Source organism: Cervus canadensis, chromosome 4 (genome assembly GCF_019320065.1).
Source record: "Cervus canadensis isolate Bull #8, Minnesota chromosome 4, ASM1932006v1, whole genome shotgun sequence".
NCBI lineage: Eukaryota > Metazoa > Chordata > Mammalia > Artiodactyla > Cervidae > Cervus > Cervus canadensis.
The window spans coordinates 73,242,089-73,258,586 of NC_057389.1; the positions used below are offsets into that span (position 1 = coordinate 73,242,089).

General features: G+C 33.7%; 1 protein-coding gene across 2 annotated transcripts in view; it reads left to right on the plus strand.

Annotated features, from left to right (window-relative positions):
* DMXL1 (Dmx like 1) overlaps positions 1-16,498 on the plus strand; it is a 124,898-nt gene that overhangs the window by 93,528 nt on the left and 14,872 nt on the right. For both annotated transcript variants that reach the window (XM_043465862.1, XM_043465863.1), the window contains 5 exons: positions 1,476-1,597; positions 1,961-2,102; positions 5,552-5,612; positions 9,710-9,837; positions 14,729-14,821. In XM_043465862.1, coding sequence (XP_043321797.1) covers positions 1,476-1,597; positions 1,961-2,102; positions 5,552-5,612; positions 9,710-9,837; positions 14,729-14,821 — 546 coding nt within the window. The remainder of the gene's footprint in view (positions 1-1,475; positions 1,598-1,960; positions 2,103-5,551; positions 5,613-9,709; positions 9,838-14,728; positions 14,822-16,498) is intronic.

Sequence of the window (16,498 nt, forward strand, 5' to 3'; positions counted from 1 at the left end):
AATAAGATTTTAACATTTTGTGTTATAAAACAGACTAGCTTTTTTCTCTTACTTGAATTTATATAACTAGTTGAACAGTCATCCTCATAATAATGATACAGAGTCTTCTGTTGACTCTGTAAGGGTGTACTTGTTTAATTTTTATTTCTCTAGTTATTTTGTTAAATTTTTACATCTTTGGTAAATTTGTAGCTAAGAAATAATGTCTTTTGCTTTAAATTGCAGTAATTAAAAATGCTGATAAGATTGAACTTTTCCTCATTTATGTAGTTGTGGATTATCTGTGTCAAGCACTGTGAAGGATCTGAGATACTCCCCTGCATTTAGTCTAACAACTTAGCTTTCACAGTTTAATGGATACTGTTATAAGACACAAGACTCCAGGATCAGAGACAAAGTATAGTTTATTACTAACAGCAAAAGCAAAAGCTAGAACATTAGCATTTTTGCTCTGGTTCCCTAAGGTGCAATTCCCACAGTGACAGCAAGAGGGCCAGATGATACCCAAAGTGTGTTGCATTACGGGCAGAGAACAGTGAGTTCAGGGAATCCAAATCTTTTCTAATGGACAGTAAGCATATCTGCCTTTTGATCTGGAGGGAGAGACTATAGCTATATAGGCATCCTGATAATAATACTGTGAAATAAAGACAGTCATTGACTAACTCACAAGACACACAGAAGTAGAGAGTCACATGGAGAATTACCTTCCGGCAGTGTAGTTAATTTCCTTTTTTCCATGTATCTCTGGAGTCTCAACTTTTTTCAGTCTCAGTTTGTATTAGAATTTTGCATAATTGAAATATTAGTCCTGTTTTCTCTTTGCTATCAATAATCTTCCTTTTTTTCTTTAAAGATACACTTTTAAAATTTGTAAATATTGAAAGTTTTCTGTCATTTAATCTGACCAACTTTTCACTGATGATTTTTTTCTGAAATACTTATTTCATCACCTTTTCTTGGTGACCCCTTCCCAAATTCTGTTTATCTTGCCTAAGATTGAAAGGCTTTAGGAAAAAGCAATACCATCTTATTTGAATAATTCACCATTATTTCTTCAGTTTGAAGTTCTTATCTCCCTTACCTTTGTTTACCTTCCAGGGCTCCTATATTTTAAAATATCTCACTTCACATTTCTGAACGGTGCAGATTTTAGGGATATAGTACCATTCTAGTAGACTAGAGAGACAGTGCTACTGGCAGAAGAAGTGAAGTGGCACTTGCATTTCCATTTGTAGCTGGCCTTCTGTTGAATGCTGTGAAATTCTCAAAATATAAACATATCTCCAAACTCATCCTGATGGCTATCTCACTCAAAGTTTAATTATTATAATATTTATTTGTGAAAATAATATTCATTCTATACCTAAAGTTATCGTTTCTAGAGGCTGTTTTGTAGTCTCCATTTTCAAAAGTAGCCCATATACACATTATGCTCTTTTTATTCAAAAATTATTATATGATTTATTTTTCAGGCGAATAGAAATTGCATAGCAATTGCTTCGAGCCATGATGTGCAAGAACTAGATGTTTCTGGAATTCTGGCTACACAGATATATACTTGGGTAGATGATGATGTAGAAATGGAAACCAAAGGGTACCCTTTTACTTTGTTTTTAAATGGTGATATTGCAGTATGAATGATGATATCCACAGAACTATACCTTTCAAGTTATTTTTTAAAGGAATATTCCTAGATTGTAAGCAAAAAGGAAGTTGATATGCTAAAGAATAAAGAAGTGGGATGGCTGGAACTTTAAAAAAGTGGGTTGGGGGTTGGAAGGGAATAAGAGAGGGATCTGAAATTGTTCATGCATGTAATTATTGGCTGTGAGTTAGGAGTTGAGCTGAAGAAAATTAATTTTAAAGAGAAATGCAGAGTCATATGTTAGAGCTTTCAGGTATAACAAGAAATGAAGACCTGATGGGTTTATTCATTTTGGCTAACATTCCTTTGTAGATCAGAAGATTTCTTGGTTATACATGCTCGTGATGATTTAACAGCTGTGCAGGGTACCACCCCATATACACATAGCAATCCCGGCACTCCAATTAACATGCCGTGGCTTGGTAGTACGCAGACTGGCAGAGGAGCTTCTGTGGTATGTAAAGCTAAAAGTGTTTGTGTATAAATGTCTGCTTTTTCCCTCTAAGTTAATAAGATAAAGGATGATGTAAATGTTTTTTAAAATTTTTATTTTTTTTAGTAAGTCATACTTTTTGGAAATTCTGATTTTTTATTTGAAGAATAATAGGTTTTCATTTGATAACAAAAATTATTTTAAATAAATGGAAATACAAAGAGCTGTATTTTAAGTAATAATTATTTGAAACTTACTGTTCCAAATTAGGCCTCAGCAAACTACATCCTGTGGGTCAGATCCTGCCTACCACCTGTTTTTGTGTCAAGAACATGCTAAGAATTTATATTTTTAAGCCATTAAAAAAAAATAAAAATGAGTATGGTATTTTGTGACACATGAAAATTAAATGGAATTTAGATTTTATTGTGTATAAATAAAGTTTTATTAGAACATAGCCACACATTTTTTTAGTATTTTGTTTATGGATGCTTTCACATTACAATGGTAAGATTATCTGAGACAGAGACTATATGCCTATAAAGTACCAAACATTTATTTATCTAGTTCTTTTCAAAAAAGATTTGCCAACCCCTAGTCTAGGTAATATTTTTAAATGGTTATCAACTAACAACTCTTAGTTGATGCTGAGACAAATATATTTTTCTTTTCATGAAAAAATAAAAATGATACAAATTTTTTAAAAATTTAAGCAAAATATAATATGCAGATGAACTGAAAAAGTATTTTTCTGTAGTAATGGAGGATTTTCTTGAGCCCTGATTACCTAGGATATGATCCGTAGCTGTATCTATATGAGATTCTTTGTTGACACTTAGGGTCTAGAAATCGATACACAGAACCAAAGAAACCCAGCACCAGCAATTTTTCAGTGACTTGCTAGGTGGTGGGTGTTTTTTTTTCCCCACAATTCCTTAAGTCCTGTAGAATTCTGTCTTTGCCCCCTCCCCCCAATTTTTTTTTTACTAATTAGTGAGGATAATTATTTAAATAAAGCTTGATTATCTTTAATAATACCTAATAATATTTTATACTTAATGCAGTTCCTTTACCAATCATATAACCTTATTATTGTTTGAGATATCTGTTGTAGCTGTTACATTACTCCACTTAACTGTTCTTTAGATGAAGCTTGAGATTGAGAAAGGTCAAGGAATTTAACTCAGGTCACTGTCTCCAATTTGTTGTAGAGCTTCTGTTAAAGCCCTTCATTCCTCTTCACTCATTGATTTCATGGAGGACCAAAGTATTGAATTGAAGAATTTGAAAAACAGTCTAGTGATTATTCAAAAGAAAAGACTTGGTCATTAATAGTTAATTTTTTCCAGTGGACAGAGACATTAAAATTCATTTGTAAGATTTAACGATGTTATCTTTTAAAGGAGAACTTAGAATATACAAAATATATTAAAAGAAATAATAAGCATTTTTTCCAGCTCTATTTTCAGAGAATATAATACAATTCTTCCTGTGACAGTTTTCTTTCTGGTCTCTGCTTCTCCAACTGCTCCGTCTGTCTGTTACACAGCAGGCAGAGTTTCTCTTTTCTAAAACATCATTCAGGTTATCACTTCCATGCTTAAAACTAAGATTTCCCAGTATTGCTTTAAAACAAGTCCTTCACATGGCCTCTAAGGCTCCGTGTGACTTAAACTCAGCCAGCCTCTGCAGCAGCATCTCCCTTTTTTCCCCACTGGATTCTCTTTGCTCTCTCTAGTTGCAGTGACCTTCTTTCTACCACTTGAACACATCAGGCTTAGAGTGTCTGCCTTGTTTTCTACTTACAATACTTTCTGTTTACCATTCAGATCTCAACTCAGATTCCCAGAGATTTCTCTTGTTTCCCTAGCAAAGGTATCTGCTCCTCCCTTCTCTACTCCCAGTTACCCTGTTTTCTCATTTGGTCATCATATTATCCCATTTTATCATCTTTATAGCTTTTATCAATTTATGAATTATTTATTATTGTTTGGTTGTATTTTTTTATACTCTTCTGAATGTAAGCTCTTTGAGAGTTTATGCTGTGCCTGCTTTATACACACTAGTGATCTCTAAGTAGAATGTGCTTAACATTTAGTTGATGCTCAGAAGATATTTGCTTATTCTCCAGAGCATTTTTATATGGAAATTTACCTTTGTCATTCCTCTTAGGACTGAATTTTCTTCCTATTTAAATGTTATAACATCTTTTTAAAAAGTTGGTGTCACTGTGATTTGTAAACGGAAGTATTGGGATTACCCGACTCCATCCTCAGGAAAAAGACCAATATAATAAAGTGGTTCCTTTTATATAGATCTTCTAAAATAATCAGTGATTTCTTCCCCTTGTGCTAGTCTACATATGCTTTCAGAAACTTAACTCTTTGTATTTTTTATTCATGGTTTTCCTTTCTTTGATACTGTTACTAGAAAAAAAATAATTAAAAGAAAAATCAAGAATCTTTAGGCTTTTTTTTTTGACACTAGAGATTTTTTTTTTGAGACTAGAGATTTAAACATGATGTTTATTAAACCGAAATAACATTCAGAAGGCTTTCGGTTTTTGTGGGTAGGGAATTTGATCAGATATTTTCTTACCCTATTATTTTATTAAATTATGAATACTATGAATATTTTGAATATTTGAATATTTTAAATATTTGAATAAAATATTGTGAATATTTTATTAGATTATGAATACTAATGAAAAGGAATACTAGTTATGACCAATTTCTGCTCTTTTGGAGTATAGCTGTATCCAAACATGTCTTTCAGTGTTTCTGTTCCTCCCTGATTCTGCTGACCTAGTTCCGTCCCTCCCTATTACATCCCCACTTTATTTATGGTTTTGGGCTAATTGAACAATTTAAAATCCAAAAGAACAATAACAAAAAAATGTGCATGAGACTAGTGCTACAGACTTAGGATCATCTATAACTGTAGTTACAGTCTATAAGTAGGATATATTCTGTAAATTAAAATTACCCCTTTAATTTCAAGTACCTAGTTTACTCTTGTTTGACAGGCTACTTAAACCATTCAAAGCATAATTTTAAAATGGGTAAATAGTTCCAAACTATCAGTTAAAAATTTATACAGTTTTCTGTTTACCTCTTTTTTTTTTTTTCACATGCTTCTGCCTGTCTTTTTAACCTTATTCTATTCAGGATTATTCCAATAAATTTAATGGGATCAGAAAAGAATTGGCAAGAAAGGAGGTAAGACTAAATTCTTGAGGTGAATTTGTTCTTAGATCCTAGGCAATGATGCAGAAAATGTATGTACACTTAAAATGTTAGCTGAGCTGTTAAATTTTATTTCTGTTACCCATATTTAGTATTTTTAGCACCCATTATGATAGTTATGGAATCACACAAAAATAAATGTTACTTGAATTTCCTGTCACAGTATAAAATTTTAATGCTACTTTTTATTAAAAGTGTAAAAGAATGATTTTTCTTTGTTAACAGATGATTAAGAAAGCCATTAATAATGTCAGAAGAATGACTTCTCATCCAACTCTTCCTTACTGTAAGTTGATAATAAGCCATTATGGTACAGAATTTAAAGGAAAATTCTAGTATCAATCAAAAGTAGTCAACATTTATTTTTTTATTTTTGTTGAGAATGTTTGCTGACAAGTAAAATCACCTCAAAATTGAGTAAAAATAGAGAAAACAGTTTTCCTGAATTAATAAAGACTAACTTAATGTGTAAATTTTTAACATTTTTGCTGCATATTTCTTAGCACATTTTATTTTTGTACATTTCTGTACTCTTTATAGTGTTAAATTGTAGCTGACAATTATTGTTTTAATAATTGGATCACTCTCATCTTTTATTATATAGACCAGAACCATATCTTGGTCATTTGGAGCCTCATCATAATCAGTTTGTATTTCTTTTAATATTTGTCAGTTTATCTTTTATCAGACACACTAATAGTAAGTATAGGAAATGGTATACATTCTAAGACAGGATATATTTATTTTCAGTTAATCTTCCTAGGAATCTCAAAAGTTTTTCTTCCTTTAACAAAGAACTTAATTAATGGGGAATTATTGGAAGTATTGAAGCAGAAATAATAATAAAGACAACTTTAAAATTAACTATTGGGTTGGAATCAGTATTCATATTGGCATGTGAGTACTTCAAGTTTTTTTAATATGATTTTTAAGCTGTGCCCTTCATCAAGTTGTCCTACCAGGCACAGTAACAAAAATAGTAAAAATAGTGCATGTTAATTAAAAGGTACTCATGTCCCTCCAATTTAATAGCCTATAAAAAATTGTACCACCTTTTTTATGAGAAATATTCTGATAAAATATGAGTGACAAAACCAATGTTCTTTTTTAATTAATGATCACAGGTGCTGTAAGCATGTGTTATCAAAGTTGTATACCAGTGTCTAATAAAAGGGTTCAAGAGAGCCATATATTTAAGATAAATAGGTAGCTTCTGTTACTTATGCTGCTGCTGCTAAGTCGCCTCAGTCGTGTCCGACTCTGTGCGACCCCATAGACGGAAGCCCACCAGGCTCCCCCGTCCCTGGGATTCTCCAGGCAAGAGTACTGGAGTGGTGTGCCATTGCTTTCTCCAGTTACTTATGCTAGAGATATAAAATAATACTGAAAACTTTAGTCGATTTTTCACTATGTTGAATGTATTCAATACTAGAAGTATATGTTTTCTATCCACAAGTCTAATGTAAAACATGAACTAAAAACAATCATGAGATTGTTTAGACAGGAAGGAGTCAAAGGTGTTTTATATTTAAAGTGTAGATAATGTGCATCCCACAGCAAGAAAATTTGGCATTGCTTAAAACCTATCCTTACTCTTTGCAGTAGGGTTTAGAAGTCCCTGAAATATTGAAGGGATTTCATTATTTCTCAGCCCTAAAGCTTGTGTGATGACAATTGGCTAGTTTGTAAATAGGCTCTGCCTCAAGCCTGTAGATTTAAATAAAATAATTCCTGGATTCAAAGAGAATTAATGGACTTATTTTCATAGTTCTTAAGTAATATTATGTAACTTCTGTCTTGGGGTAAGTACTTTCTGCATTCAGAGAACTACTATAACTGACAGATAAGAGAGTTGAAAAATTAAATGCTAATTAATCACTGAAATTTTTTTACAATATATTGTTTCATATCATGAATAAGTCTCACAGAGAGTAATTTAGTTCAACAGTGGGCTCCTTTCATGAACAGGGAAAGTTTTGAAATGAGTTTTTACTTATTTATTTTTAATTTTTATAATTTTTTTTTTTTGTCATGCTGTGTCTTTGTTGCTGCTTGAGCTTTTCCCATTGCAGTGTGTGGCTTCTAATTGCAGTGGTTTCTCTTGTTGTGGAGCACAGGCCCTAGGGAGCATGGGCTCAGTAGTTGTGGCTCCCAGCTCTAGAGCACATGCTGAGTAGTTGTGGTACACAGGCTAAGGTACTCTGTGGCGTGTGGGATCCTCCCGAACCAGGGATTGAACCCATGTCTCCTGCATTGGCAGGTGAAGTCTTTGCTATTGAACCACCAGGGAAGCCCTGAAATAGGTTTTTTAAAAATTTGACTGAATTGCTGATACCTCAAAACAGTTCCTTTCTTCCTTGGAACAGATTTTTAAAAGATCTTAGTCATTATAAACCAATACTTTTGGACTTAACGAAAATTTTGTAGAAGTTAATCTGATGAGTTGAATTGAAATAGAAAGGTAAGTCTTAAAAAGAAAGTTCCATTTAAAAAAAATAATGAGTATGTTAAAATTTTTAAGGTTGCATTTAACTCTTTCCACACCTATATAGCATAACACTCTCCAGTTACTAATGAGGTATATTTACTCAGACAACTTGGTTATAGGAACCTTTTTTTTTTTTTTAACTTTATAAAGTTTTAAGAGAGTATTTCATTTTCATGTAAGCTACTAATAGGGATTTTTCCAAATAAATGAAAACCATGAATAATAGAAAAATTTGAGTGATTTTTGTTAATGCATCTAATCCAATTTATGTTTGTGATTAAGCTAGACAAAACTATAGAGGGGGGAATACAGTTTACATCCTTTGTTGTTGTTGTTTAGTCACTAAGTCATGTCCGACTCTGCAACCACATGAACTGCACCACACCAGGTTTCCCTGTCCGTCACTATTTCCTAGAGTTTGTTCAAACTCATGTCCATTGAGTTCGTGATGCCATCCAACTGACTCATCCTATGTCACTCCCCACTCTTCTCCTCCTGCCTTCAGTCTTTGTAGCATCAGGGTCTTTTCCAATGAGTCAGCTCTTCACATTACGTGGCCCTACTACTAACATTCGTAGTCGCAAGAAATTGTACCCACTCTTGTATCCCTGCCCAGTGTTAAAACACGTCATAACAGTTGAGTTTTCCTTTATTTTAAATACTTGGAAAGGAAGAAAGGAAAGTTAACTCATATATGACTAGAAATGTGCTAGATGCTTTACGTACATTAACATAATTTTTCTCTACCTCTGTACCATATTCTTAATGTCAGGTTAGCTCTGTATGTTAGGCATATTTCCAAATGATTTATATTAATTATCTCATTTGCTTCTCAGAACTGTACAGTGGGTTATATGTCATTAGTGATATATTATATATCATTATAATAGTGACTTATATACCTTTTTGGCTTCCCTGGTGGCGCAGATGGTAAAGAATCTGCCTGTAATGCAGGAGACCTGGGTTCAATCCCTGGGTCAGAAAGTTCCCCTGGAGAAGGAAATGGCAACCCGCTCCAGTATTTTCACCTGGAGAATCCCCATGGACAGAGGATCCTGGAGGGCTACAGTCCATGGGGTCACAAAGAGTTGGACTCAACTGAGCGACTAACACTTTCACTTTCATATACCTTTTACAAAAAGAAAATAGAGCAGGGGGATTATGTAAGCTTCCTAGTAACATACAATTAGTAAATGGTAAAGCAAAGAATTAATAATATTTAGTTTGTTCATATTTCTTAGTGAAATGAATACTGTATTTGAGATATCAGATCAATCATAATAAAATTATTAGAAATGGTTGATTTTTTTAGCATGACTTTCAAGACCTTCTCCAATTGTTTTGTCAGAGAAAAATGCAGGTATTTAAACATTATTAGTATGACTGATAAGAATTGACTGTTAGTAGTCCCAAGATCATCTTTTTAATATAGTCGACTTGAACTATTGTATTTGTCTCAGGTGTACAACAGTGAGTCAGTATTTTTATACATTGCAAAATGATAACCATGATAAGTCCAGTTACCATCTGTCACCATACAAAGTTAAAGAATCCTAAGACTCTGACTCTTTATCATAAACATTATCTACTAAAGGCTATTAAAACATAATTGAGATAATTTCAAAAGAAAATAAAGTTTATAGAGATCTGATTCAATTGCTTCAGTTGTTTTGTGTGAGGATATGTTCTCAGGTGAAAGAACCTTATGTAATTATCTGTTTTTAAGATTGAGAGCATTCAAGTGAAGTTTCATACAAGGGTGAATTCATCTAATTGACTATGACTCATTTCTTAGGTATTTCTTCCATATTTTCACATTGGATTAAAAAATAAATTTTCCAAAGATTCCTGAAATAATCTGAAAATTTGTAGTTTTTTTCCCTCTTATAATGCAGATCTGACAGGAGCTCAAGATGGAAGTGTCAGAATGTTCGAATGGGGCCATTCTCAACAAATAACCTGTTTCCGCTCTGGTGGCAATTCAAGAGTTACAAGAATGAGATTTAACTATCAAGGAAATAAGGTAATACTTAAAAGTATAAATAGGGATAATGGTTTGATTTTGTTAAAGGTTTATGAATATTTCTTATTTGGGCTTCTGAGAATAACAGTTCACTGATCTACTGGTAAAGTGTTAATCCATCTATATGAATTCTTTTCAAAGAAATTCCTCTGAAAACTTAAATTCACTTGGTTCTTGCTGTAAAGACATTATATACATGTCCATCAAAATTCTTTTATGTGATGCTTAAGGATCAAATGATTATAGGACCATCTTTGAAGTACTTTTGCTTTCTTTATCCTCTGGAACCTAGTCAAAATATGGTCAGGTACCAAGTAGTAGCTAACATCTGAGAGCCTATTAGAAATGCAAATTATTGACTCCAGATCTATCAAATCACCATCTGTTTTTTAGCCAGATGCTCCTGTGATGTGTACGAAACATTAAAGTTTGAGGAACACCTGCTCTAGAACAGGATGTTGGCAAACTATGGCCTAGACCACCTATTTTGAACATAAAGTTATATTTGAACATAGCTAACCAATTCATTATTTGTTTTCCGTGATTATTTTCTCAGTACAGCAGCAGAATTCAGAGGAGCAAAGACTTTATACCTGGCAAGCCTTATTTACTCTGTGGGCCTTTTAATAAAAATTTGCCAACCTGGCTCTTACTATCTTCACTTCCTGTAATCTTCCTCCCTAAAGCTGTCTCTCTCTGCCCCCCCATGTCTTACTAGCACTTCAAACAGCTACTAAAGGGGAAATCAGCCTTCTTTTTGTCTTTAGGACCATGCCACACTAAAAACATTCACATGGGCCCTTCTGATAGTACATCTTGCCTTTCATTTTCTGTCAGCCTCCAAACCTTCCACCATCCTCACATGTTACTTGTATCATGGTATGCTGCAACCTTTTTGCCTATGACATTTATTAGATGGCTCTTAGCATTTCACTAAAGTCAACATTTTTTTCATGTATTTATGAAACAGAATTGAGAGCGTATAATTTCTTAATAGTAATTAGCAACACTCTTTGCTCCTTAATGGGAAATTAAAGGAATTTAGTCTAGAAACCATTTAATCTAGAAACATGAGCATATAAGAATATCATTTATATACTCATGTTTTTCCATTCTGTCAGTGTTATGTATTGTTCCTAACTAATCTCTCTAATGCATCCTTCATGTTGCCAACAAAGTTATGTAACAAATAGCATAGGGAGTTCCCTAGCTGTCCAGTGGGTAGGACTCTGCACTTTCACTGCCAGGGCCTGAGTTTGATCCCTGGTCGGGGAACTAAGATACCACAAGCCTCGCAACATGGCCAAAACAGATAAAAAAGGAAAAAAAATAGCATTATATATACACTATAGGTGAAATCATGTTGTCCTTTTCAAGAACCCACAATCTCCTCATTGTATCTAAAAGTCCATATTCTTAAGTGTGACATTCAAGTCCTTCTACACTCAGAATTATTTTATAGATTTAACATTCTGACTAACCTGGATTCAATCCCTGGGTGGGGAAGATGCCCTAGAGAGGGGAACGGCTACCCACTCCAGTATTCTTGCCTAGAGCATTTCATGGAAAGAAGAGCCTGGCGGGCTACCATCCATGGGGTTGTAAAGAGGGACACAACTGAGTGACTAACACAATAGGCTCCTATATAGGCTTTTTAAAGGCACAACAAACTCTTCTTTATTATCTGCCCAGGTATCTTTAACAGGCAGTCAGCTTACTGTGTTTTTTTTTTTTGGAATCAATTAATACTTTATTTTTTTTTCCATTTATTTTTATTAGTTTATTCCATTTATTTAAATTTTATTAAATTACTTTACAATATTGTAGTGGGTTTTGCCATACATTGACATGAATCAGCCATGGATTTACATGTGTTCCACATCCTGATCCCCGCTCCCGCCTCCCTCTCCATCCCATCCCTCTGGGTCTTCCCAGTGCACCAGCCCTGAGCACTTGTCTCATGCATCCAACCTCGGCTGGCAATCTGTTTCACCCTTGATAGTATACTTGTTTCAATGCTGTTCTCTCTGAACATCCCACCCTCGCCTTCTCCCACAGAGCCTAAAAGTCTGTTCTGTACATCTGTGTCTCTTTTTCTGTTTTGCATATAGGGTTATTGTTACCATCTTTTTAAATTCCATATATATGCATTAGTATACTGTATTGATCTTTATCTTTCTGGCTTACTTCACTCTGTATAGTGGGCTCCAGTTTCATCCATCTCATTAGAACTGATTCAAATGTATTCTTTTTAATGGCTGAGTAATATTCCATGGTGTATATGTCCCACAGCTTCCTTATCCATTCGTCTGCTGATGGGCATCTAGGTCGCTTCCATGTCCTGGTTATTATAAACAGTGCTGCGATGAACATTGGGGTGCACGTGTCTCTTTCAGATCTGGTTTCCTTGGTGTGCATGCCCAGAAGTGGGATTGCTGGGTCATATGGCAGTTCTATTTCCAGTTTTTTAAGAAATCTCCACACTGCTCTCCATAGTGGCTGTACTAGTTTGCATTCCCATCAACAGTGTAAGAGGGTTCCCTTTTCTCCACACCCTCTCCAGCATTTATTGCTTGTAGACTTTTGAATAGCAGCCATTCTAGTCAGCTTACTGTTAATTCACCTTTGCCATGATGGTACTAGCATGCTATCTCCCTTAGTAGGGAAGGCTGCTGGAGTAAATGGAACAGATAGCTCACACTACTTCACAATAATGCTGATCATTTTGTCAGAAGTCATTGGACATTGCAGAAAGACCAGGAGAGAAAAGGGAGCATTTAGCAGGGAAAAAAATGACCTGTGAAGAATAATTCCTCAGATTCAGGAAGATCTTACGCTGTAAAACAAGAACAGGATTCTATGAACTAAAGGCAGTAGAACAGTAAGGAAGTTTTAGAAATTAAAAACATGTGATTCCCCAAAATTAGGAGAGTAGAGGAACTACTGATGACAAGGACTGAATAGCAGAATGGAATTATTTGAAAATCAAATTTGTGACCAGGAAGTACAAATTAGGAATTTATCCCATCATGAAAAAACCCAAGAAGTAAATTGAGACAAAGATCCAGGAAAATGCATAGAAGACCTTTAAAAGGTAAAGCAGAAGAAGAAAAAGTAAAGTGATTTAAAGAGGAAACATTGTATTAAAAGGAATAATAAAATAAATATTTCCCCACAGCAAAAAATGGATTTTTAGAAAAAGAAGAGCCTACCAAATACTAGACCAGAAGTAATGAGAAGCAACACATGCCTCAGCACAGCCTGATTATTTGATTTTTGTTTTTTGTTTTTTTTTTTTTTGTTTTTTGTTTTTTTAATTGAAGGATAAAGAGAGCTTGTGGAAGGAGTAGGGGTAGAAATGTTTACCTACAACCACTCCACCTTCCTATCTAAAATAATGACATTTGCCTCCTCAAAAATAGAGGTTACGAATAGACAGTAAAACAGTATTCACAGAATTCTGATGGATAAGGAATAGGGCCAATATCTGTCCAAACTCATGCAAATTTAATGGTAAAATATACACATTTTTAACTATGCAGAGAATGAGCACATTCCATATACCCTTTCTGAAAAACGTACCTAAACTTACTCCAGAAAACATAGAATAAACCACAGAAAGGATGAACCCTGGAAAAATAGCTGTAAAAAATATAGTACACAATGGGTTAATGTTCCTACTGTTAGCCCTGTCAATCAATTTTGTAAAAAGACAATGAAAAAGGCAACAAAGAATGTGAACAGTTGACCAAAAAACAAAACCCTATTTATGATCAATAACCCTCACTAATTGAAGAAATGAACATTAAAATGAGACTTTTCTGTTAATTGACAAATAGTAAAATTTTGTAGTATGCAGTGTTGACTAATGTGTAAGGAAAAATGGGTGTGTAAATTGATATTGTCACTTAGGATTTAATTTTGGCTTCACTTTCCAATTTTAAATGATGCCCTTTGACAGATTTTTTTTCTTTTTGGATGTCTGTCCTATATAAATACTCAGAGGTATATATGCAAGAATGTTCAAAGCAGCATTTTTATTATAGGAAAAAAAGGGAAATTCTGTAGAGAAAAGCTTCTAAAAAAATTACAATACAACTATACAGTGCAATACTACACAGCACAAGAAAGAGGTAAATTTATATGTACCAATGTGGAAAAATGGCTATAATAAGTAAAAAATATAATTGTAGAACTGTATATTATTATCTTAATTTCATTTTAAAAATCTTACATGTACAAGTGTTTGAATATTCACAGAATAAATCTGAATGAAAACACATCCGATTATTAGTGATTGTTATATCTGTAGATGGGAGAAGGCAGGAGTCGAAATTAGACATTTAAGATCTGTATCTTAATACTCCCTTCCTGTATTATTTTATCATCTTTCCAATCAAAATGCTCTGAGTTTCCATCAAGAATTCTTTTAGTATAATAAATTTTATTTCATTTTACTTTCTACCGTTGTTTACCATGTTTTCCTTATTGTATATCTCTGGGAATCTTTTTCAAAATGAACCGTGTTTTATCTTGTATGTACTAAAATTTTGTCACATGGCTTAATGTGTAAATCCAGTATCCCATTTTTGGAGTACCTACAGAGAATATACAGACTAAGCTATTGGTTACTATAATAAATTGGGGGTCTGATGTTAGTTTACTTTTCTCTGCCCTGGAATTTTTTTTTTTTTTTTTTTTTTTGCCCTGGAATTTTTTAAAGCAGTAGCTAAATGTTTATCTGGACTAGATCCATGCATAGGTGAAATGAGAAGTCAAACAATTTATGACTCAAATGTTTTAAGATTTACAATACGAGATTCACAGTGAGGGTAAAGGTAAATATGTGCCTTTTATTTGTACTCAATGCTAAACTTTTTTTTCTCTTAAGTTTGGAATAGTTGACGCTGATGGATATTTAAGTTTGTATCAAACAAACTGGAAATGTTGTCCAGTTACTGGAAGTATACCTAAGCCATACCTGGTAAGCCAAGATTTCCTACCTTTAAATTTTTTTAATTTTTATTTTAAAGAAATCAAGAATATATACTTAAGTATCAAAGCCAAAATGTAAAGTCTGTCTAGTCCTATGTATTCAGTCATACTACTGCAAGTTTCTGTCTGTATTATGTTAAAATTACTCTGTGAGGTATAAAAATCCTTAGTCTCCAGTAACTTGGAAAATAAACCTGTAAAGTGCCTGGTTCTGATGGCAAGGAGAAATCAGATATATGGTTGCTAGAGGCAGGGGAGATTGGATGGAGGCAGTTCAAAAGGTACAGACTTGGAGTTATAAGTTAGTACTAGGGATGTTGTGTACAACATGATTAACATCGTCAGTATTGTTATATGTTATATATGAAAGTTGCCAAGTGAGTAAATTCTGAGTTCTCATCAAAGGAAAAGTATTTTTTATTTTTCTTTTATATCTGTGAGGTGGTGATATTGCTAAACTTATTGTGGTAGTCATTTCATGATGTATGTAAGACAGAACATTATGCTGTACTCCTTAAACTTACAGAGTGCTGCATGTTAATCATTTCTTCAAACTGAAAGAAAAAAAAATAGAAAAGTTAAAAAAACTCACCAGAAAATATAAATAAATAATAAGAGTAGTGGATCAGTCGCTTGATAAAGACCAAAGTAGTAAAATTGATTTAAAATGTAATAATTAGTCAAGGGATACATTTTTAAAAAAGAAAAGAAACCTGTATAGAACCAACATGGTACCTCTGGAGACCCATGCAACCATAGGTTACTCAAATACCTTTCTAGCCTCTCTAAACTGCAGTTGGCTATGATACCTAAAAAGGATGATAAACAGACTAGTGCATCTAGTTGTTTTTCTGCAGTAAATTTACACCTTAGGAACAAAGCAGAAAAGATATCCTATAGCTGGTGCTGTTTTCTTGCCCATCTCTTTAAAAAAATTGATAATATCTCTATTCAGGACCACAAAAACTTAATGAACCTTCCACAACCACACAGAACTGTGAATTTACATTTAATAGATTCTTCAGTGAAGCGCTTTGTAGGACTAAGCAATATCTATCAAGAAAAAAATTAAGAATATGGGTTGATTCTGGTAGTTCACCCTAGGTTAAGTGCTAGAAGAAAGTACTGATCTAAGTGAAAGCAAGCAAGGGAGTGTTGGTGAGGGTACTTTGAAACTATTTTTTCCTCATATTTTCATTCAGCCAGCAGATCAAATGTACAGGTGGCCTTTGAACAACACAGGGATTAGGGGCACTGGACACCCTCCCCCCTCAAGTTGAAAATCTGAATATAACTTTGCAGGCAGCCTTTCATATCCATGGTCCTACATCTACAGATTCAACCAACCTTGGATCATGTAGTACTCTAGAATGTATTTATTGAAAAAAACAAAAAAAATCTGTGTATAAGTGGACCCATGTAGTTTAAACCCGTATAGTTCAAACCATGTTGTTCAAGGGTGAACTGTACAAGTTTATGTTCCTAAAGGGACTACCCTTTTTTTTTTTTTTAACTTCCAAAAAGACAAATTCGTTTTAAAATGAACAATATTTGCTTTTGGATATTAAAGTAGATTTTGTTTTAAAGACATATCATCTAGCCCAGCTGCAGTGGTGGTTGGGGGCAATGGGAAGTGACTGAAAGGAAAATTTTTTTATGTGATGAT